We start from the raw sequence: 25556 nt of genomic DNA on the forward strand, positions 1-25556 counted from the left end.
TAAGGAATGTGCTTTTTTCCGGAAAAATTTAGATTTTATGGTGAAATAGTGCTAAGATATTAATGCCTTAACGTGGTCTTCTTCCCAAAGCAATTGTTTTTAAAAGACCTTAGAAAGAGGCTCATGCTTTATGTAGTAGTGGAAGTGTAGGCAGTGGGGACAGAGTGAAGTACCATGCCGGTTAGAAGTGCCTCACATACCACACCCCATAGCTAACTACCTAGCAGATGGTTAGTTAGCAGATGGCCAACTAAGCAAATAGCTAGTTTGGTCTGTATTTATGTGCATTTGTTTTGCTTTATTTTTAGAAGGGAGCATTTGGGAGGGTAAAGAGAACTCTCCATCACCTGTGAAATTGCACTATAAAGGCAATCACCTTGTCCTCATTTGCCTATGGCTACCCTTGTTTATAGATCACTTGAAAGCAGGTGGCAAAGAATACCAGTGCCTCTGAAAGAGAAGCCTACAATTCCCAGAAAGGAGCCTGCAGGTGTCTGTGTAAATATGCACGTCCATAGTATCCTTTTGTAAAAATTCACACCTTTCTGTGGTCCCTGGCTATGATTTACTGCTCTTTAATCTCCTTCTTGGTCTACAAGAGCTATTCTTAAAACATAGTTTGGGGTCTGAGGTCATGCCCTCTTTATAGCCAAAGGATCTATTATTCCCTCCACACTTACCCCTCCATACTCCCTGAAACCCATTAATAGTTGACTCCTAAGATCTATTCCACACCAATGCTTATGCTATGCTCATCTCTCCCCTTGCCATTGATTGGGTTAAAATGGGTATGTGACTCATTCTCGGCCAGTGAGCTGGGAGATAGGTACTCCTGGGACTGCCTCTGGGAACAATTTCCTAGCTCATAAAACAGAGCCATAAGAAAGAGACCATCTCTCTTCTTCTATTGGTCTATGTTTTGTTGTCTCTATAAATAATACCTGTAATGACTGTAGCCACCTTGCCACCAGCCCAAGGAGGAGCCCAGGCCTAGAGAATTGTCACAAAGCTGGGGTGGAGACCTGATATACCTTGCCTGGATCCCATCCTAACTCTGGACTTATTATATGACATAATAGCTTTTGATTATTGTTTATGCCAATTTGAGTTGGGTTTTCTGTAACTTGCAGCAGAAAACAATTTAGCTGATTCCTATCAACTGTGATTTTCACAGACAGTCTTCATGGTTAACAGTTGACTAATTTAATATCTGCTTTCCGTTGCTCATCAGCTCTTTGCTTTGATATAACTGCATAGTAATTGCTAATATTATTTGAGTTCAAACTATGTGTAGTTATCAATATAGAGGAGAGTCTGCTGGCTTGTTTTTTTAAAGTGATTTGTTTGTTGTCAGTTAATCTGTATTCCTTTTCCATTCCTACCCGTGGTCACTTGTTACTGTGTAGCACTAACTAGTATAAAGGTAGGTGGTAGCTGTGTAAATTCATCAAAATCTGATGGCGAATTATTTGATCAACCCAGAATTACAGAGACCATTTCTATTAATTCTAACAGTCTGGATACAATTATGGAAAGAGGAGTCTCCTATCAGACATGCAAAGTACTTCAGATTATATAGCACAACACTTTCCATCAAATTCTTAGAGCTGAATTCTAATTTGCTATGCACTTATGTTTACATGGGACTTGTAACTTTTCTATTACTGTAATGATATAATATCCAGCCTTGCTGCACTCTTATGCATGAAAACAGTCATATGGCAGTGGAGGGAAGGAATGCAAAAAGCACAAATGAGGATGAGCTGGACCACATGTATCGTACACATCCAAAGTTTATAACGTTTGTGGTTTGGAAAGAAAGAACATATCATAATAAAGATAATGAGAAGTGACCTTTGGGATACATTGCTTGTACTTATTTTTAAAAGTCCATCATTTAGTCTTAAATTAATCAAAATAGATTTGTTTCAATCCTAGAATTGGGGTGAAACCAAATCCTAATCTTAATTCAGGGAGGACGTCTTTACAATATAAAGCTTCTTTGAAGATTGTGACCTGGCTTGAAAGTCAAAACTGAGTTCCCATCACTGTTTCTTTCTTTTGGTTGTTTCTAGGGACCTTGTGGCTCCTCAGCCTCTCTAGGAAGAAAGGTAACTTGAGAACTTCTGCTATAGATCAGAGCTGGCTGGTGACTAGCCCTCGAGAAGGTAAAGCTGCAGGGAAGATGGTGGCTGGTTGGGATGTGATTGAGGGAAGATGGACATGGAAGTACAGACACAGATGGCAGGGATGATTTGGATGGCACTTTGTAAGGAGGGATGGGACTGGGCATCAGGGAAGAGAAAGCAATAGGACGTAATAGTGGCTGCATGAATGCAGAAACAAGCATACACTTGTTTGTCATTTATCAAACCCAAACTGAAAAGACAAATGGGATTAGAAATTAATCATAAAATAATTGACAATATCTGAGTTCAAACTATGTGCCAGGTATTGTGCTAAATACTTTACATTATTTCATTTGATCCTCACACTAGCCTTGTGGATTTGGCACTATTATGAACCTCATTTTACTGCAGAGAATAAATGGAGTTCACCTAATAAACTGCAGAATCCAGATTCAAATCCAAGCAGTGTGACTCCAGTATTTGCACTTTTAACCACTGCGCTACACTATTTAATAGTTTTAAATAGTAGTATACTGTCAATGCATAGCCACTGTTAGTCTATATGGTGCCTTTGTGCAAATTAGAAAAGACCAAAGGGCCCTCACCACCACCCAGAGAGATGCAGCTTAGAGAGCTTTGATCAAGGAAATAGGTGCTCCTTCCTCCAGATGATGACACTTGTCAGACACATACTTGGATATCAGTCCACACTTACCTCCTCAGCAAAGCAGCTTCATACAGTGCACTGACTCTACAAGAGGGGACCTCTATGTGACTTAAATATACATATTTGAAATTTTATCAGGAAAAGTCTTGTTTGCAAGCCCTCTGCATGGCTATTCCATGTCTCCCTCTTCAGATCTATTCTCTGCCCTTGATCCCTTGCTCGGTGCCCTGGAAGGCTGACCTTTATGGACCACATCAGCGGGCTCCAGCCAGAAGTCTGAGGGAAGGAGGAAAGTGAGGTCAGGGTATTTGGTCTCCTGCCTGCCTCCCTCCTGAGCCACAGATGAGCAGTAGCTTTGGTCCTCAACTCAGGCCTCAGCTTTTCAGGCCATCTCTCCCATAGCTACTGTGACAATCCTCTCTCCAGGTTCTGGTGACCACTTCTCCCCTTGGATCTTCTAGCCTAGATGGAGTGTGAGGTTCCCTGTTGTTGCTGGTCCTGGGATGTTTCATCAATCCTTGATCATACCTAAACTGTGCCCACCTTATTGTAAATAAGCCCTTAATTAACCCCCGCCCTCAATTTCCCTGTTTTAAAGAGGCTTCTGTTTCCTGCCCAAATCCTGACTGCTATGTAGCAGAAACTATTTTATGCAAAAATGGAATTTGGGGAAAGCATGTTTGGAATCACAGAAATGAGGAGAGGTGGGAAGACCAGGCTTGGAAAACAAGCAGGAACCAGGGGCCACATCAATAGCCAATCAGTGGCAAGAGCCTAGGCACCCCACTGCTACTTCCCATATGTCCACCAAGTATGCCCTGTCCTTCAGTCACCTGCTGAAGAGTCTGTTTCTAGGGAAGTGTCTTATTGTCTGAGTTGACTTTATACATCCACTCTAGGCTGAACTGTGGAGCCAAGAGGGAGAATCAGTCCCCTCCGACTAATGTGGTAAGAAGTGCAAACCACTATGAACCAAGGCTACATGCAATGGATGATTATTCATTTAAAAAAAGAGAGAGTATGCGATTAGGTGCTAATACAAAGTCATACTTCCCCACAAACAAGACAAGCTTCACTATATTAATTAAGGGATGTGAAATTGTCTTAACAATCTGATTACCTAAAAGAGCTTTTTTTCAAACCTTAGGATGCCAAGAGGCAAAATGAAGGTCATGTACAGATACGCAATTCTTAGTAAGAATAGAAGTAGCAGAGAAGTGCCATTTCTAGAGGTCTCATTAATGGAAGTTCTTTAAAGGGTTCTAAGTAGTTTAGATATAAAGTTGCCAGTGTTTATCTTATTAACAAGGTGTCCACTGTCTCAGAACTGGATATTAAAACTAACCATTCAATGGGTCTTTTACCCAATAATCAGCCATTTTGGAAGTGGAGGTTGCAGAAACCAGTAACGTAAAATCAATTTATAGGTCTGTAGTAGGTCAAATTATCTACTCCAACAAACACGTTTGTAATCCTAATCCTTGTCCCTATGGGTGTAAACACATTGTAAACGAGACCTTTCCAAGAAGTTATTTTTAGTCAACGTGTGGCCCACTGAAGCAGCAGCAGGTCTTAATCCACATCGCAGGAGGCCTTTTAAAGAGAAAGTCACAGAGAGGACCAAGAAGGCCAACGTCAGAGGGAATCCATGTGATGGCAAGCAGAAATATAAGACAAGGAACCCCAAGGATTGCTTCTCGCAAACTACGACAAGGTCTAATAATTAATGTATGATGTTAATTTTGGCCTAGACCATTTTTATGTCTTTTAGTTTCTTAAAGGTTTTTTCTCTCTCTAATAGGACTCCTTTGCTTTACTCAGATTTTGATTTTTACTAGTTCAAGGTATAAGAACTAAGAATACAGTTTATTTTATCTAAAGACAAATAGCTTTTTGAAGAAGTTTAAAGATAATTCTATTTTGTTACATTTGTAGAGCGTTATATTTATAATTCAAACAATTTCTAAATCTAGTATAAAATTTAACCTATATACTTTTATAGCTACTTTAGAACCATGCTTTATGTCAACTCTAAAATTAACTTACTTCACAGACAGACTTGAGTTATAAATTTCAACATACACTTTACTCGTCACAAATGAGAGCAATACATATTCATAATTGTCCCCTGGAGGAAATTCTTTTGCTTCAAAATAAAATTAAATGGCTGCAATGTCTATAATTTCTCATTGAAAATTTATATTCTGTTAAATTAGGTTAGTTGTATACATAGATACTTTTATTTCCAAAATATTAAACTACTGGGTAAATGTAGGATAATTAGAATACTGTCAAGGCGAACTATAGCTTCCAGAGCTGCCAGGGAGTTTTGTTGTTTTTTAGCATGACAGTGTGATGAAAAATAAAGAAATGGCTTTTATGATGTAATCAGCCATTTAAGATATTTTTCTTTAGTTTAAGATATAGCTTATCTCATATGCTCATATGTCTCAAATGCTTATCTCAATAATATAAGGAAAATAGTAAGGGCAAAGAAGAAAATATGCATGGAGAAGGTCTACAGTTTTCATATATTTAAGTGTCTGAGGTTATGTTCTTGACAGGGTACTCTCTCTTCCCAATAATATGTCATCTTACAGAGCACATATGGATACAACTATATTAAATATAAGCAAATCTGTATCTAATGGCCCACAAAGCTTATTATTTGCCTGGTGGGGACATGAAAAAAAGTAGAAGACATAGCCCTTACTTTCAAGGAAATGATAATATCTGTAATATTTATAATCTATAAATCTCTCCCTTCCAATCTGAGAAACACGCATCTTTTCCTAACATAGTCTTTGTCTACTCAAACCCATTGAAGAGGTCTTTCTAAATGAACTGGTGTCAGCTGTTTTAATAAAACCAATAGCTGCATAATCAAATTAGCAGGTCTGATACAGTGATTTAAGTAGCATGGTATCTGAGATACCTCAAAACTCCTGGATAAGTAGGGGCTATTCCTTTCACAGGCTCTTCAGAGCCACTTCTACCCATTTACAGACTGGGCTGTAGAAAGAAGACTGGCTCACCCCGTCCTTCCCAGGCCTCTCTGTATGTGCTTCCTACAGTCAATGGAAACAGGGCCACCATTTTCCTGTGTCAGGACACAGTTAACATAAACAGCAAAACCAACTGGCAGGCACGCAAGGTCTAGTGAGTTCCTATTCCAGTCCCGCTTTCTCTGCCAGATCAGGTGGCAGTCTGTAAAAAAGCTCATATCCTGAAAGTTCATTTGTTTGCAAGTCAGGGAATACCACTAGGCATAGAAAAGTCTACTGCTGCTTTAGCAGGTATGTCATATACATTTTGAGGATGCTGCTTTCCTAGGAAGGAACATTTTTCTGACTTCTGGACTGTAGCATATAGAAAGTTATTGCTAAATTGTACGTGGGTTTGTGGTTCCCAAATTCTGAGATGTGAAGAAGGACTATATGTCCTGCAATGGCAACTCTCATCTGTCATATTCACCCTAGTGCCAGACATATAGTAGCCATTCGATAAATACGTTTTGAATAAATGAATGAATAAACGAATACATGAATGAGTAGCGGATTTCTTCATGGCAGTGACAAATTCATTTTGAAGGTTTTCTGGTTCTTTGTGGTTAAAAGCTTAATGGAAGACACAGTTGAAGAGATTTTCTTTAAGTATATCTAAATCTTGCATAAGCAAAAAACCAACATATGAAAAACTGGGTTCACAAAACAACTAAATGGAAATGTGCCTTGATGCAATAGATTCCTAAATGCTGGTGCATGATGATGTTTTCTCAGGTTTACAGTGGGATGAGAAAAATCAGCACAATGTATTGTATTTCATAAAGCTAAATTAATGAATGTAAAGAACTACCCTTTATTCAAAAATTGACCTTCCTCCATTTCAGTGGTTAAAATACTTTTTCTTCAATACAACGTCTGGGATAATCTATGGTAGTTATTTCTTTCTAATGCCCTGCTTAGCAAAATAAAGTTGCCAACCTAATATTGATTCCCTAATTTTTTTGAAAAACATATTATTGGTTTGTGAAATCAAAATCTTGGAGACTGGCTTAGTTTGAAATACAATTCATTTTACAAAAGCATACAAGCACTCTTTAGAAACCTACATATTAAATAAAGGAAGATAAACCATTATCTTTGAGTATAAGCCTGGCACTGAGAGTATTCCCTGCGTGCACTACTCTCAGGGCTTTTTAAAATGTATTAACCCATTGAAATTTCACAACAGTCCAATAAGGAGGTATTATTATTACTCCCATTTTACAGAGGTAGAACTCTAGGCACAAACAAGTCAAGTACTTGCCCCACATAAACAGAGCACAGCTAATAAAATGGGAGAGCTGGGATTCAAACCAATATTACAAAGAAACTCAGCCACATGACAGTACAACCAGTAGGAAAGTTTTGGTTGTTTTTATATTCTAATGATTAAGGAAATAAAGGTTCAATTAGCACAGATTATAAACTCTTATCCAAGAGTTATATTATCTAATATTTAAGTCAGAGCCCCTCCCAATCTTACCTTATTGTCCCAGTTCTTGATGACCCATTTTTAGCTTCATTATTTACACAGATACTGCCTCAAGCCACATCCTCATTTCTTAAGCTTCTGTTTTGATTAGTAAATACCAAAAAGCAAAAACAAGAAAATACGTTTCCAGTAGGGCATGTCAACCACGAAGGGGCTGAAAGCACAACACTCCGAGTGCAGTCACCAGGACTAAACGAACTTAAGGGAAACCCAGCCATAAAAAACCGCATTTGAGTTTACTTACTATGTTATCATAAAAAAATTAAAACTCCAGCTCCCCAACATAGATACCCACACCAACAATAGTTTCTTACTGTGAAAATCAAAAACTTTAGTAGCTCACATACTCCCCCTGCACTGCCTGAAACCCAAATATAACACCACTGAGCAAGTAGGTAAAATCAGGAAGTAAAACTCACAACGAATGAAAAGCAAAACGGATAAGTCAAGGCAAAGTGTTTTGAGTACAATTTCAAAAACCATTCAAATTTACAGCAGACTGAGTCAAAGACAGTAATTTTGGTTTTAAGTACCTACAATGCTCTTGATAACGGTAAAAATTGTCAAGTTGAAGGTAGGTTCCTGTCTTCTATTTAATGCCATTTAGCAAACTATGACACTACATTAAGGGAGTTGTATTTCACCGGAAACGAAAAACAGATTTTAACATTAATAAACCCTCACATCAGTGAGTCAAGAGGTCCTAGAGCTTCCGCAATTTAAGGAAACTTCGCGGATTAACACCTCCACCATTCACTCCTGAAAGTTGGGTTGTGCACATCCTGTCGGAATATCCTGTTAAGCACACAGAACCCTAATTTCCGACACTGCAGGTCACCCAGGCACAAACTCTTTAGACTTTCTGGCTTCTACCCAAGTACCCATCCCTAGTACACATGCCCTAGAAAAACACAGGAACCAGTTTCAGGAGGTAGTTATTGACCTAGCATCCCACGCTCCTCCCCGAGACTGGCCTCCTCCGGCCCTAGCCCGGCCCTAGCCCGGCCCTAGCCCGGCCCAGTCCACTACAGCGCCGCAGCTGTTCTCCGAATTTACCCCGCCCACTCCGCCCGCGTGACCAGGACTCTTCAACCCCGCTCTGCGCTCCACCAATCAGCAACCACCTCCGCCCAGAACCCAGTCCCCGATGCTCCCCTGCCAAGAGGGCTGCTAACTCCTCCCGCCTTCAGCCCCGCCCCTTTCCCTACTCCCCGCCCCACTGGCCCCTCCCGCCCCCCAAGTCTCTGTGCCCCTCCTCCCCTTCTCCCGGCCCCCTCCCGCTCCCAGGCTTTGCCCCGCCCCACCTGGGCCGCGCGCTCGCGTCCTTCTCGCGAGATCTGAGCGTCCCCCGCCGCGGCCGCCCGCCTCCCCCCCTCCCGTCCTCCCACCCCCCTCCCCCCAATCTCTCCACTCTCCGGCTCTTCTCCCTCCCTCCTCCCCCCTCCACCCTCTGGGCCGGATCTCGTCTCGCTGAGGCGGAGGAGGAGGAGAAGGAGGAGGAGGACGTTCGGCCTGCGCAGTGAGATGTTTGTCCGTCGCCGCCGCCGCCGCCATCGCGGAGGAGCGCGATAAAGAGAGCCGAGCCGGGCGTGAGGGGGACCTCGCCGAGCCGCCGCGCCACCCCGCCGAGCCGCCGCGCCAGCGCAGCCCCCCAGCCGAGCCTGAGCGCCGGAGCCCGAGCCGCCGCCGCCGCCGCGGCCACCCAGGGGCCGGCCAGCTCCCCAGCCCAGCCCGGGGGCCGTGCCGCCGCCCCCCCCCAGCGTCCTCCCTCGCCTGCCCGCCCGCCTTAAATGTGACACCGGCGCTCGGAGTGCGACCTGAAGCCGCCGCCGGGGAGGGGACGAGCACCATGTCGAATCTGAGCAAAGGCACGGGCAGCCGGAAGGACACCAAGATGCGGATCCGGGCCTTTCCGGTAAGTCTCTCCTCGGCGCCCGGGACTCCGGGGCCGGGACCCCGGCCGAGAGCCGCACGCGAGGCCCGGGCTGAACTCCCCCAACAGGCCGCAGGCCCGGCCTCCCCTCCCCCACGGCCGCCGGCCGCGGGGCGCGAGCCTTCCCGGCAACCGGGCGGCGCGGGTCTCAGGCCCGGCTGCCCTCCGGGGCCGTTCCCCGCGCCTGGCGCCCGGACCCGGCTCCCCGCCCCACGCCCCGGTGCTGCGCTGCCAGCCGGTCGGCGGGCGTCGGCTGCGGCCAGAGCCCCATCGCTGGTCCCAGCACCTTCCGTTCCTGGGGTGTAGGCCCAAACCCTGGTATTCCTCCCCTCTCTCAGTTCCCGGGACCCCCAGCACTGCAGGGACGGGGACTGTCTTAGTCCTCCTTGTGTGGGGTTTGTGTGTAACTTTTCACGTGTGGTTTGCAGCCGTTTAAAAAGTAACCCAGCGTAAAAGACGGCCAAGCCTGTAGGGTGATGAAAGGGACTCTTCTTTCTCTCTCCATCTCTCTTTCCTCCTCTACCCCCTCCTTAGGAAGGGTTGTGGCCATCAACCTACCCTCGACGCAGCGACAGTGTTTCCACTTAATGCTTGATGGTAATAATATTAAAAACATCGGTATATTTATGGCATCTTTCATCCCACCACCTTCCAAAGCCTTCACAAATTCTCTCGTGCAGGAATTGCCTCGCCGCTCATATAAGGGCAAGGGGAAGCAAGAAAAAACCAAGTTGGTTCTCGATTTCCTAGCCTTGGAAGCCCAAGAAAATGAATATAGTCACCACCCTGAATTGCTTTACTCCCTCGGTTTTAGTGATAGCAAACATATTCTGTTTAAAAACTTTTTCTTTTTGAAATTAGGTTGAGTCAAACGTTTGCAGTGTTTAGTATATAGGGGATAACTTTCCATGTCCTATCTGATTCAGGTAGCCAGTGTCAAGCCATTAAAATGTATTGCTGTAACAGAAACTGGACGTACTTGCTCGTGTCGCTACAGTAACAGGCATACGTCAGGGTTGACAAACTAGCAGTTGAACTGGAATTGATTATAAAAAGTCAAACGAGAAAGATCTTGGTTTTCCTTTCTTAGCATCATAAACACATTATAGCAAGTGAGGGAGACGGGGAGGGGCTTGTACTCCTTTTTTTAAGCATGCTTTTTCTAAAGTGCACTGTTTGCAGTGAGGAAAGACTTATCTTAATGTGATTGTCTTAGATAAATGAGTGACTTAGTCCCAGAGAACCTGAATTCTTAAAATTTAAAGGAAAAAAATTCACCTGATGCAGAAATCTGAACTTGGCAAGAGCATAATATGAATGTTTAGAAACTTAAGGCTTTATGTAAATAAAGGTAGGGTGTACTCTGGAGAAATACTTGTTTTGATATTCTGTGAAGGGGTTTTTAAGTTTTTAAGTTTTTTCCTAAACAAGTGTGAGAAACTGCATCAGAAAGTGAGAAATGCTGTTGGCAAAAGAGTACGAATGGCGCTCTGTTGCATGCTGTCCCTTATAATGGGGCAAGGAGCTGGATTTATGAATTTGTGGGTGTTTTCCTACTAAGACCATGTTTAGCAGAATTTAGAACTAGTAGGGTTTTTGTGAATTAAATAGAGAACAGGTTTTCTACGCAATGTTTGCTATCTTAACACTGCTCATTCTTGAAGTCTGAACTCTTCGAGTTGAGATTTATTGCTAAAATGTGGAATAGCTCACAGTTGACATCAACTCACTTAGGTTAATATTATTCTGATTAACCAGCTGTCTTTCTCTGTTTTACCTTTATGTATGGGTATAATTAAATCTTTGATCCCTTTAGATTTGCCTGCTCTTACCTGTTCCACCCTCCTTTCATTCATTCAACAAATATTTATTGAGTATGTGTGCTAGGCAGTTCTAGGGGCTTGGGATATTATCAGTATAGCTTGAAAGACCATCTTTAGCTGATGAGTGTAATTGTATATATATACAATTGTATATTATTTTTTAAGGTGCTACATAAATAATGTTACAATGCCATATGGTTACAAGCTAATTTAGACCCTTTCAGTCTATACCCGATTGCCTTGTTTTCCTAAAATCCTTTAATAAAGTTTGCAAGTGATTAGTGTTTGATATTCAGTAGTTAATATCTGCAGTAGTTAATATCTGCTAAGTTTTAAGTGTGACTTTTCATAAGTATTGATGACATTTCTATTTCATAAGTGTTATTGACAACATATTCATAAATAGCTGTTTGAAAAGATCCAGTGTATTTTTTAATAATGAATTTTGATTTGTATTTCCTTGAACCTTCATTAAGAATAGAAATATGTCTCAGTGATATGCTCTTCAGTTTGACTTACTCTGGTGTTTGAGTACTTATAGACATTCTTTTTCCTTTCTTCCAGGTTAGCAACCTTGACTACGTAACTACAGTCTTCATGGGTCACTAGTCAGTAGTAGTAAATGCATAGTCCTCCTTAAAGAAAAAATACTGTTTTTGTGTATACAATGGTACATAACTTAAAACGATTGGGTTTTAAGTACACCATTTGAATATATAGTTGTCTATAAGTTAAGGGAAATGATAGTTTACCCCCATGTCTCAAAGCACTTGCTTATTGTATGTTTTACAAAATCGATATGTTCAAAGTATGAAAATATGGTTTGGGGGCATTTTGTTTTCGTTGTAAAATAGAGTGGTGAGTGAACTTACAGGATATTGTATAGAGGGGTGGGTCTATTCCAGATAGAGTCCCATTAGTAAAATCAAGGTTTTTTTTAGTGATTTGAGTGCATATTTAAGTGTGCCTTCACCATTGTTCCCAAGAGTAATAGTTATATCATACCACTGTTTAATGGACAGTTTGCATTTTAAGTAGACCTTTTCATAAGATTTCAAAAGAAACAGGTTCTTTTTGAGATGCAGTACAATAAGGAACACTATGTATCTGTAAATTGCTGACAGAGAATAGTTTATTCCACTTTGTAATGTTTCCTGTGTTGTACAAAATATTTGTCATTTCATATCTTTTTGTTAATATGGTTTTTAATTAATTAATTTACTTATTTTTGGTACCCAGAGTCACAGCAAGGGTCACGAAACTTATTTAAGAAAGGAGGCTGTCATTGTGAAGCTCCTGAAACCTAATGGGTTTGGTACCAAATAATGCTGTATCAGGAAATCCCTGCTCTTCTTTCCTTGCTGCCCCATGTGGCTTTCCCCTGAGTCTTTCCTTCACTATGTAGGGTTTTGTCAGATGAATCTTTTGACCTTGCGTTTGAAAAGCCATTCTTCCTCATTTGTACTGTCAGGGTTTTTTTGGTCCACAGAGGTGTGAAAAGCTTGATTGGTATCAGAGGGGAAATGTTTGAATGAAAATGCTGTCAGCTCTGGATTTGCCATTCTTGGCTCAGCCTTTAGAGTTTAGGAGACATTGAGAAAGTGCCTATGATCAGGCCCTTAAGACCTCTACTGTGATATTCTGAGAATAGCTTCAGTTAGTATTTAATAAAAGCATGCTAAATCATGATAAGAGAGGATCTCTGGTTGTGAAGTCCCCTTCATAACTCTGGAAGAGCTCCATGGAGAGTAATCTGTGAAGCATGGACAGTGAATGATGTGGACTGATACTAATGAAAGGAATGAGTTTTAAGATCATTTCTGATGTGCTTAAGAGCATGAGGAGTCTAAGAACAAATGAGGACAGTTAATGGTTTTGTTGTGTTTTTCTGATTACAGTGATATTTGACATCTTTTGGAAAGTAGCTTTGATCTTCATAATAGGTTTCTCTTCCTCAGTGAAAAGAAAGTTTGCCCAGAACTACCCAGACTGTACATACAGGAGAGCTGATTAATAGTCTTGCAAACACAGAGAAAGGGGATTAGCTATAAATTTGTTTTTCATTCTCTGTGTATTTACTTAGAGAGAAATTATGGACTAAGGTGTAACAGTTATTAAAGTATTGCTGATTTTTCTCTTTAATAGATATGGGAGAGCCAGCTGTGTTGCACCGATTAGTTCCTCTGGCTTTAGAAGTTGGAAAATTCAAGGAACATGAAGTAGTTATCTATAAAGTGTTCATTTTATTTTGCATTGTCTTCCTGGATAGCATTTCAGAGGAGACTGGAAATTATTAGTACCAGTATTGAATTTTAAACCGTTTTAGTAGTAAATGTGAAATTTGGCCTTTAAGATAGCACATTAGTCACAAGTTTGAGTTCTTCAAATAAAATAGAGAAAGCTTCATTTGTTTGCACGTCACTCAGTCTTCTTCAGTTGTAGCTAAGTAATAGCATTTGTCTAGTTCAGGAGGATTATCTAATTAAGTCTGGAGAAAGTAGTATGCATTCCCTTATAAGTTTGGAGACCTTACAGGTTATAAGTACTAGTATTCTTAGAATAAATCATTGAAATGAATTATAAGTTACATTTTGTATGAATGTATTGATGTATTGTGAAAACTCTTCTAACATAGTCTGTCAAGGCAATGAATTCATTTAAGTAGCTTTTTTAGTTATAAAAGTGATGCAAATTCATAATAGTTGGATAAATATCTAAATTTATAAGGAAGTATATTAAAGTCACTTGTAATTCTACCATTTGGGAATAAACAATATTAATATCTTGATATGTTTCCTCTTAATCTTTCATACATGTATGCACACACAGAATCAGATAAAATTTTCTATACTATTATTTTTTAAAAATATCTTACTGTATGTATTTTCACTGAGGAAGAAAACCTATTATGAAGATCAAAGCTACTTTCCAAAAGATGGCAAATATCACTATAATCAGAAAAACACAACAAAACCATTAATTGTCCCCATTTGTTCTTAGACTTCTCATGCTCTTAAGCACATCAGAAATATTAAGAAATATTTCTTAAATATTTCTGAAAACATAGTTGTTAAACGGCTGCATAATACTCCACAGTACCTTAGTTTCCTTAAACTTTTTTCTACTGCTGGGTACTTTGCTTCCATGGATTCCATATTTTCCCTTTTATAAATGGAACTGTGACTATTTAGGCACATAAATATTTGTGCCTATCCATGATTATGGAATTACTGGGCTAAACATAATTGTTAAATTGACCTCCTGAAAGGTAGTAATGTTGAACACTTATTGAATGCTTACCATGTGTTAGGCGCTGTTCTGTGTTGTTTGCACACGTAAACTCATTTCATTTGCACAACAACTCTGTGGTATACTACTATTATCTAGAGAAGTTAAATGATTTGTTTAAGGTTACTCTGCTTGCAAGTGGCAGAACTAGGATTCTAACCCATTCAGGCTCTAGAATGAGTGCCCTTAAGAATTAATTATGCTTCTCTAGTTTAACTTGTGCTGTATAGCAGTATCTTAGTCAACATATCATATCTTTAGTTTAAAGGTGAAGAGATAGTACATTAATGTATTAATTTGCATTTCTTTGACTACTGACATGATTTACTAAGAATAAAAAGTATGGAGAGTCTGTAGGGAAATTTTCATTTAATCTTGCATTAGAGTATGCAACATGTATTAGGAGTGTAACTATAAAGTAAAGAGGTTGAGCATATAATAGTCAAGAGCTTTGGCTTTGAGCTGCCGGGGTTCAAATGCCAGATCACCTTTTTCTAGCTGTGTTACTTAACCTCTCTTTTTTTTTTTTTTAACTTAAAAATTTTTTTTAATTGTGTGTGTGATTTTTTTTTACAGATACATACATCACAAAAAAATGTTACATTAAAAAATATAAGAGGTTCCCATATACCACATTCCCCCCCCCCCCATATCAACAACCTCTTTCATCATTGTGGCACACTCATTGCATTTGGTGAATACATTTTGGAGCACTGCTGCAATGCCTGGATTATAGTTTACATTGTAGTTTATACTCTCCCCCAGTACATTCAGTAGGGTTATGGTAGGATATATAATGTCGAGCATCTGTCCTTGCAGTATCATTTAGGACAACTCCAAGTCCCAAAAATGCTCCCACATCACAGCTCTTCTTCCCTCTCCCTGCCTCAGCAACTACTGTGGCCACTGTGGCCACATCAGTGATACAGTTTCTTCCATTGCTAGGGTCACAATAGTTCTATAGTAGAATACCAGTAAGTCCACTCTAATCCATATTTTATTCCTCCATCCTGTGGACCCTGGGATGGTGATGTCTGCTCCACCTCTAAATTGAGAGGGGGTACTTAACCTCTTGTAGCCTCAATTTTCTCTTCTCTAAGATGAGAATACTGATAGGACCTACCTTACAAAGTGGTTGTGAGTATTTAGAACAGTACCTAGTACATAGTTGTTATTATACCAAAATTTAGCTATCATCATGCCAAAATTTATACTTTAAAGCTGAATGTTGTTTTTACAAGTAGTTTTTTTGGAATGCTACACACCTATTTTAGTGATGCTGTACATTTTTTTGTACAATATTTAAAGCTCATGTTTTGAAAAGCTTGCAGAGCCAGTGTATGAACCACACTGAGAAATCAGTCTCAAAGGATGTGGTTTGGTACCATTGGGACACTTCAAAAGAATATACCACAGACTCTAGGGGGATAGTTTCAAAAGAGAAGTTCCAATAATGGTTCTCATAATCACTGGAGTAAGTGTGTAACTTTATTGAAGGAGTAAACACCCATTTGATATGTACATCTGATACATACCCGAGATGTTCATCTAAAAATACATCTTGTTTTTCTTGTTTCTTTCCTTCCCTAACACTTTTTCTCCTTCTGTCTCTTGAATTTTTCTTTTCATGCCTGAACTAAGGTTATGGGCCCTGTCAGTCTTAAATCAGACACCCTTTTGAACAGGAAAGCGTTTATGTCAGTGTTGGACACAGTGGATGGTTAGTGAATGATTGATTAAATGAGAAGCTATTCCTCTAAGCCAAACCTATGTATTTGATTGATTAGGTAAGTCAATGCAAGTAGTGTGCTGAAATGTTTGAACTCTTGACAGGTAAAAATGAAGTCTTAAGATGTAGTAGGTCATTAAAGGTCTATGGCACTTTCTTTAGAAGGATAGTTGGCCTAGTCTCATTCAGAGGTAAATCTCATGCATTGGCAGTAACTCAGGATTCACCTTCAGAAGACGTAAATCTGTGGTCCAGTGTTTTCTTTTTACTAGCTAGAGCCTTAATTTTACCTCTTCTTCTATGACCCTTCTTTGCATCTGCTTACCCAGCATGTTACACTCTGAACCTCTGCATTTATTGCATATTAATTCTCTTGTATCCTCAACCTGTTTGCAACTTTTTCTGACATTTCCTCAGTTGAGACCTGGCTTTGCTCTGAGGAGTCAGGGTTACCTTCTTGAATTGAGATATGTTTTACTTATAATCCTTGAATCATTGGGTCCAGAAGCCACTTATTGCCAAATCTATCATTCTCTTTTGTGGCTCATGCCCTTGCTAACTATTTTTCTCTCTTCCTGTGGCATATGCTAACTTCTTACACATTCTTGTTCAGATTGAAGGTTTTAATAACTGCTTTACAGACATGCTCTCTAGTATAAATCTTACTTTTCCCCAACCCTTGTAAGCATGGTCATTCATTTATTTAATTTAAAGTATATTTATTGAATCTTACCATGGATCAGGCACCAGATACACAGTGATCATCAAACATACCTGGCCTCCTCTGTATTCCATTTATCTCCACCCATTTCTGGAGCTTGACAGTTCACTACTTTAGAAACCTTAAAACTCTAATATTGCATTCTATCCCAGGACCTACATTTATTATATGTTGAATTTTGTGCATATCATTTAATCTCTGTTTCCTCTTTTGTAAAATGGAGATAATAGTGCCTACTTCTTAAGGTTGTTAAAAGGAAGGAAAGAGTTAATACATGTAACACTCTCAGAATAGGGCCTGACACATAGTAAACATTATAAAAAATGCAAACTATTAAATTTTTCCATCCTACTTATTTTCTTCTCACATTATGTGGTCTTGAATTTCAAGAAAACTCTTTTCATTCTCCCAAGCCTTAGTACCATCACTTCCAACTTTTACTCATTGTTTCTTATTTCCTGCTACCTCCCGAGGACAAGACCAGAAATATCAGCAACATGTGTCTTGGATCATTTCGCCCATCTGCCTTCACCGCTCCTATTTTCCAGGCTTTGTACATTCTTGGAGAAAAATCACAGGACAGTGGTTTCTTAAGTTAGCTGGACTGTAAGTGCCTTTGGGAAATTTTTTGTGTCCCTAATAAGCTCCCTCACCCCTTTCCTTCATGAGTTATTCCAAACTTTAATCATAGTCTTTAAGCTCTTTACTGCTATTTCTTTTTATCTCTCTTCTTCTAGGAACTTGCTACTCCTTCACAGTGAAAACTAGTGTTACTATGTGCAAGTTCCTTCAGCTTTCTTCCCTTTCAATCATATTCTTTAACTTATATCTTTACTCATTCTCACTTTTCTCTCTCTGATTTCAGAGAAGGAAAGTGTTCCTTTTCTTGTCTTTCCCATCGTAGTAACTACCATCCCATTCCATTCGCTGCCAAACTTCTTCAGAACATGTAGTATCTCTTTATTAGGCCCTAATTTCCTTTAGAGGAGGCAGCAAGTTTTTGTTTTTTTTTAAATTGATATTAGTGTGGCACAACAGTGTCCAACCAAAGTATACACTGTTGAATCAATGAACTGAGTTTGTTTTCTCATCTTTAAAATGGGAATTAGACCAATCTTTCCCACAGATTGTAAGGATTAAACAATATGTCGGAAAGTTCTTTCTAATAAGCAGTAGTATTAACTGACATAGTCAAAAAAAGAATCAGAAAGTCAGAATTTTCAATTAAAAGTAACATTACGCTTGATGTAGGGCAGTAATTTTCAAAGTCTTATAGAGATCCGGGACAGTTTCAGGGAACCAAGAAGCTTAGGAGAGCTGACTGTTTATAGTAGTTCCTGTATTATCCGTTTGTATATGATGGGGTTTTGTAAAAGACTTCATTATAAAAAGTTTTAGTAAGCATTGCTTTAAAATCATTAGTCAGAGTTAATCTAACCTTTTTAAAGATGAGGAAAGTAAGTCCTGTTTACCCAAGTTGATATAGTTAATAGGGAATTGAGAACTGATTTTGTAGTTGCTTTGGCTGCTAATCCAGAGTTTTTGCTCCTAGAAACTTCTTAATTTGACTTCCATTTATTTAGTACTCATATTCATTTGGAAAGAATGGGCCCAAATTTGTTCGTGAAATATGGGAAAGGGTACGCTATGCAAGTGAATAGATTTCAAATGGCATTCTTTATCTACTTCAAAAGAATACAATATTCCTTAGAGATAACTTTTCTATAAAGTAAGCCATCATTACTAAGAGGAATGCTTTAATATACTGATTGCAAGTCATTCTTTTCTAAACCAGGGCAACACTTAGCCTGTTCTGTTTGCCATATCTTCTTGAAAGTAATTATGTATTTTTAATATATACAGTCTATATAAATATATATGAAAATAGGTGGGTTTATTTATCTATACATGTATCTTGCAATTCACATTGACTAGGGAGTACAGATTAAGGAAGTTTTACTCTAATAGGTGTTTTATTTGATTGATTTTAAAAACTAAGCCAGAGGCGGCGGACTTGGCCCAGTGGTTAAACGGGCATCCGTCTACCACATGGGAGGTCCGCGGTTCAAACCCCGGGCCTCCTTGACCCCGTGTGCAGCTGACCCATGCGCAATGCTGATGTGCGTAAGGAGTGCCCTGCCATGCAGGGGTGTCCCCTGCGTAGGGGAGCCCCACGCGCAAGGAGTGTGCCCCATAAGGAGAGCTGCCCAACGCGAAAGAAAGTGCAGTCTTCCCAGGAATGGTGCCACACACATGGAGAGCTGACACAACAAGATGACGCAGCAAATAGACACAGAGAACAGACAACCGGGGTGGGGGGGAAGGGGAGAGAAATAAATAAATAAATCTTTAAAAAAAAAAAAAAAAAACTAAGCCAGATAGTTGGTACATCAGTTTATTCCAGAGAAAATGAAAGAATAAGTGACTTTTTAAAAAATCATCTTTCTTCAGCTAATTTAATATTGAGAAAACCCATGTATGCTGAAATCCTTGTGTTAAGCTCTGATTTAGGTACTTTGAACCAATTGTCTCAAAACCTCACAATAATCTTAAGAAATTTCAGTATTATTGTCCTTTCAAAAAATCTAGCTCAGAAAGACCTAGGAAAATAAAAAATATGTATGATTATACTCACACCTAGGAAAGGGTAGAGCTGGGATTGAGGATCACTTACATGAAGCTCCAAAGAGGCTGGGCCTATGCAGCAGTTCACAGCTGAGGAGAGAAACTCTGCTAGATGCCTGATCTCCAAGTGATAGGAGTCCAGGATTGCCAGCAGTTGCTTTGGTGAGAAAACATCTCTGCTGATGCCTTGATTTGGACATTTCTCGGTCTCAGAACTCCATTTAAAAGTCAGCCCATTTCTGGTACTTTGCATCAGCAGCCCTTTGGCAAACTAAGACACTAACCAAATAAACAATTTATTTGTACCTATTTGTGTTAATATCTTAATTTTTAAAACTGAAAGCTTTAGAGTCTGTTCTAATCTTAATTTAACAGATGTGGAACCTAAGACAGGGTAATTTTTCCAAGATGTACTTCTATGACTTGATTTTGTGGAAGAACAATAACTGATTTCTGGTTAGAAGCTCTTTTTACTAACTGAAATAAGTATATAGCCATAATAATTGAGTGCTCACATTGAACTTTTCATTTATAAAATGATTTCTTGATATCGAGCACCCTGGTTGTGTGAGTTGAGTTCATATGGTATAATGCAGGACACAACTTAGAAATGTGGATTCCTTCACTGCTCTAACTAGCTCTGTCATCTTGGTATAAGCTGCCTAACCCTTGGTTTTCTAACTTGTAAAATGAAGATGTCTCAATTTGGAGCTATTTTAGGCTCATTCCAGCTCTAAAAATTTCAGTTAAAAGGCAGTGTCTTTATACATAAACTAGAAACTGAATGCTAGCATGTTTTCCTATGGCCTTTCTGCAGAATGTTTTGCATGACATTGTAAAAGTCACCTACTTTTTCAGCCTTAGGTTTTTCTTTAAAATGTAAATGCCATAGTCCAGTGATGATTGGTTAAATCCTAATATGAAGCTATTAGAAGTTTAGCTAGGTTGATATTTAATTTTAGTGAAGTTTTGAGCAGACTTGGTTTAGGTAATAATATCATATGATAGACCTTTTTGCTGTCATAACATAATTGGTTATAATTAGGCTCATTCAAAGACAAAGCTAAAGGTGGCAATTTATACTCTTTCACATGCTTTTTCTCCTTGGTTTGTATGTGGTGATTGAGGTGATGACATGATTTGTTATTGACTCACAGTTCATAGAGGTTTTATACATTGTCGCAGGTTTTGAAAAGGTGGTGTGTTTATCCATTAAAAGAAAACATTGACTTAAGCTAAAGAGAAGAAAGTATGGTTGCTTTGATTGATTTTAGATTGTAGGATAGATGTGTGGAACTAAAAATGCATTTAGATAATAAACATTTTTTCTCTGCAGCATTATTATTATTACTATTGTGAGATTCCATCCAAAATATGATTCCTGCTTTTATCTTCCAGATGTTTAAAGAATAGTTTTATACACATAGCCTTTAAATAGTAGTGTGTGTGATTTATAGTATTTTGGGAAATATAAAAAATTTCATTATTATTTGAAAGTAATGTTGTTATAGATGTTCTAAACTAATTTTCTTAATAAAGAGGATCTCTAATTGTAATGTTTGAAGAGATCTAGTTAATATTGTATTTGTCCTCTGGGTAAAATGTGTTCCAGGGAGTCTAGTAACATATCTCATCTTTTTTCCTTGGTGAATACAGCAGTGATAAATTTCTTGCTTTAATGAGAATACTTACATGATTCCATCTTATTTGTTGTGTAACATTCATAATCTTATCATTAGATTATGAGATGTTACACATGAATTTTTCCACATTTGCAAAAGTAATTCTTGTACATACAGTTGAAGTAGTATTGTTAGAATTATATGTCAGCTTTGTGTCAAATGGATTTTTACAGGCTAATTTGGAAAACTAAATTTGTGTAAAAAAAAAATTGTTCCAAATTTTCACATTGATTTTTGGACAGCCCACTCAGGTTGAAGACCGATAAACAGATCATAATTGAATCTTCTATTGATGATTCAACTTTCTCATTATGAATGTTACTCCTCTGTAATTTAATGATATTAGAAGCCAGTTGATGATTATTATACTTACTTTGTGGTTTCTCAGAATTGTCCCCAACTTTTGTGCTTTTCTAATTGGTAACCTTTTTCTCTTCTTCCTTGACATCAGTATTTCTGGCTGCAAACTTCCACTCCTGTCTGGTCTCCGTTGTAAATGAAAAGAAACCAGTTAACCGAACATTAGTAGACTTAACTTTGGTTTTAAGTCATTAAGCAAGGGCTCTGTGCCTCTTCTGTGTACTAAAGGAAGAAAAAAAATTTATTGAATGAGTAAGTGCTGCTATATGCCAGGTGCTTTCACACAGTCTTAATCAACATGTAATGATCGTCTCCCATTCCTCTCTACCACAAGCAGATGAGGAAATTGAGGTTTAGAAAGGTTAAATAGCTGGTCCAAAGTCTGTTTGAATGTATCCACAGACTCTTTACCTCCAGTATTTTTGATGGTTGAGATTGCTTAAAGTTCAACTGATGGTTAAATGGGATTATTGCAGATGCCGTAAATCATTGAATAGTCATTGATCATCAGATAAAATTCATCTTTATTAGTATCTTTAACTGGACTGCATTCAAGTCATAATTTTTGAATGTCCTTTAGGCAACCTATATTATAAGGGATAGAGTAAAATTAAGACAGACCTTATCTGCTGTAAGGTGCTTATAGAAGAGGGCCCTTACATAATTTATGGCCTGATTGTGACTGGTGAGAATGCTGTCTGTCATTCCTTAGATATCTGGTAACCAAAGCAGCTTTTTTGAGGCTGAAGTTTGAAGCATTCATCCAGCTTTTTTTTTTTTTTCCCCTATTTGTTTTATTTCTAGCTGTGTCATTCTGAATTGCCTGGAATTTCAAATTCTCACCCTTTTCCCCCACCCACACTTTCTGAATTTCTTGTAGAAAATTATTCACAGGGTACTAAAGACTTCTTGTCCTTTTTGTACATTGGATGGGAAGAATACAGTTCTCTTCATTTAAGATTTTTGTTTTCTTTTTTCTTTTCATTTTTAATTTGTATCATGAAATAGTTCTCCCCAACTCCCAGTAATTACAATACCTTCAAGATGTGTAAGTATTTAAGAGCTGGACCTCCTTTCAAATTCAAGCGTTTTGAAGATTATGTTTTTATGTATCATTTGAAGTAATGTAGATGAACAACCAGAGGTGTTTGTGAAAGAAAATGAGAAAAGTTAGAGTTATTTTTGTTGTTGATTCTTAATGATAGATTGGGGGAGCGAACGGTCACATTTTACAGTTAAAGTCTTGATTTGTGTTTTTAAAGGTCTCTTTAAACTATAAGCATTTAGGAATATTTATATCTTTCTCCACCAAAAAAGATTTTTGTTTCTTTTACTGCTAAATGAATTTACTTTGCTTCCTGGTCGCTTTGTAACTGGAACTTTTTGGGGAATGGTACTGTATCTAATTATTCAATACCAAACATTAAATGCGTATGTATTTGTGCATTCTGTGTTATTGTTTTGCCAGATGTTGTTGCCAAATCCCTTACTACTTGTATTTGCTATTATGGCAATCTGAGCAAATAAATTTCATTAGTAGAATTAAAATCCTGCCCGAATAGTTTAGAATATTACTTTAAAATAATGTTACTCTTTTAAAAAATGCATGTAACTTAACAGTAGGTTAGGTTCTTTAAATTTCATTACTCCATAATTGAAATATATGCATCAGTATAGATGGTTATATACTTAATCTCACCCTTGTATGTAGTTACTATTGGGATGGTAACCATTCCAACCACCTCTGTTTAATATCTGTATGAAAGACCTTGTTAACTGGCCTTTGTTCTGTATGCCCATATCTCAGACCCTTGTAACTGATCCTGGTTTGCTACCTCACTCTGGTTCCTCCTGGTCAGCCCCTTTATGTTTATTAATGAAGGAACCTATGTTCAGCTCCACCCCAATTATTCGTTAGCACCTGGATGTTATAAAATATTAGAATTTCAGTAATCAGGGAGGCAGTTTTGGACCAGAAGGCCACTGTGCTCCATTGCTTGTGCAACCAATAAAACTTTTTTTTTGAAACCCAGCCCATCTCGGGAATTGGCTTTAAAGAAGCATCGAGGAAAAAAAAACTTTTGCTGGGTATCAGTTTTATTTTAACATTTAGCCTTTTCAAGTTTCGTTGGTCGTTAGTATGACATTCTTTCTGCATCAAGGGTCGGTGAGTGAGAAATTAAGTTTCATCGGTAACATAATTGTTTTGCCAGCAGGATTGTTGGTATGTTCACTTGATACTCAAACCATATAAAGCATCTGGGAATCTGCACTGCACTTGAGTCTCATCTCATTTGGCCTCTTGTGTTCAGACTTGTTTGATTGAGGGAAAGATTGTAACTTATTGAGCCTCTCCTGAAGGGCCTATTCCTTCTACTGTTTTCTTCCCAGTTAACATTTACTAGTAAAATTATGATTAAGCAACTTTCTGAGGCATTTAGTTAGATGAATGGGAAAATATGAAAACACTGCTTGATAGATGAAATTTAGATTCTGTCTCTTGTACATTATTGTGCTTTATTTCTATTTGAAAAGGACATCATTATTTTAAATTATATAATTTACTCTAGATAAATTAATTTTTTTAATATCACTGTGCCTAGTCATTCAAATATTGTTTTTTTTCAAAGTTTTATTGGTATAAAATGGGCAAATGTCATTCGGCAGACATTTGTCATTGGCCTCCTAAGTGGCATTAAAGGAAAATGCACAGTTCTTTAAAGATCTCATAGTCTAGTAGAAGAAAAAACTGCACAAACAATTATGAAACAGCATGAGAGTGTGGACATGATATAATTTGAGTATTATGGAATAGCTGAGAAGGAAGCATTAACTTTGCTTGAAAAGATCAGGGGAGAATTTCCAGAGGATGTGACACTTGAGTTGTGTTCAGAAATTATGTAAAGAATTAATAGATGAAGAGGTAGGGTGGGGAGCATAAACAAGATATTTGAGTGGTGATGAGAAAGGTGGGATTGACAGAAATGCAGAGAAACAGCAAATTATCTTGGACTAATATCAGCAGCACTTGATATTTATATAGTATTAGTCGGGGTTCTTTTAAGGAATCAGAACCGACAGGAGATAACTGTAAATAGTATGAGATTTTATAAAATTCTTTCATGAGACTGTGGCGATGCACAATTCCAAATTCGTCAGGGTAGGCTGCAAACCAGAGGGCTCAGAAGAAGGTGCTTGATGAGTTCCCAGAAGATACTAGCTCTCCTAAGCAGAGCAGGGAATTCTCTCTGAATGCTGAAATCACTTCTCCTTTTATAAGGCTTTAGTAATCCTAATTATTTGTTAATTTATAATCCTTTGTTCCAGTTCCTCCCTCCACGTTTTGTACAGTTCCCTCAATCTTGAGGGATATTTTTGGGCTAAGACCAGAGGGGAAGGAAGGTGCTTATGCTTCTAGCTTGTGTAACTAGGTGACTGGTGTTGCCACTACTGAATTTCAGAATACAGGAGAAAGATTGGGGTGGGTTAGGTGGGTGAGTTCACCAGGGATTTTGGATATAATGAATTTGATCTTTCTGGGACATTTGGTTGGAGATGTTTAGTAGGTAGTTGAATATAGGAGATTTTTGGTTTGTTTATTTAAAAATTTTTTTATTTATGAACACTTTAAACCAACGAAGCAAAAACTTCCCCTTCCCCTGACTCCCATCCCTGGTAACCTTTAATCTACTTTCTGTCTTTGCATATTTGCTATTTCTAGGTATCTTAAGTGACATCATACAACATTTGTCCTTATGTGCCTTACTTAACGCAATGCTTTCACAGTCTTACATATTAGTGTGTCTCAGAACATTTTTTCTTGTAGCCGAATAATATTCCATGGTTTGTGTGGACTAAAGGTTACATGGTTTGTGTGGACCACATTTTGTTCATTTATTCGTATATGCTTAGGTTGTTTCTACCTTTTGGCTATTGTGAATAATACTGCTATAAACATTAGTGTACAGATATCTGTTTGAGACCCTGTTTGCACTTTGGAATATAGGAGTTTCACGTTCTGGGAGAAATCTGACCTAGAAATGCAGACTGGGGAGCTTTTGGC

General features: G+C 38.5%; 1 protein-coding gene across 1 annotated transcript in view; it reads left to right on the forward strand.

The window, feature by feature from the left end:
• Positions 1-8815: 8815 nt before the first annotated feature.
• The window catches only part of CUL3 (cullin 3), a 100847-nt gene continuing 84106 nt past the window's right edge, over positions 8816-25556 (forward strand). The window contains exon 1 of the mRNA XM_004472187.5: positions 8816-9247. Within this exon, the coding sequence (XP_004472244.2) occupies positions 9182-9247 (66 nt within the window). The 5' untranslated portion in view covers positions 8816-9181. The remainder of the gene's footprint in view (positions 9248-25556) is intronic.

This window comes from Dasypus novemcinctus, chromosome 7, assembly GCF_030445035.2.
Source record: "Dasypus novemcinctus isolate mDasNov1 chromosome 7, mDasNov1.1.hap2, whole genome shotgun sequence".
NCBI classification, from domain to species: domain Eukaryota; kingdom Metazoa; phylum Chordata; class Mammalia; order Cingulata; family Dasypodidae; genus Dasypus; species Dasypus novemcinctus.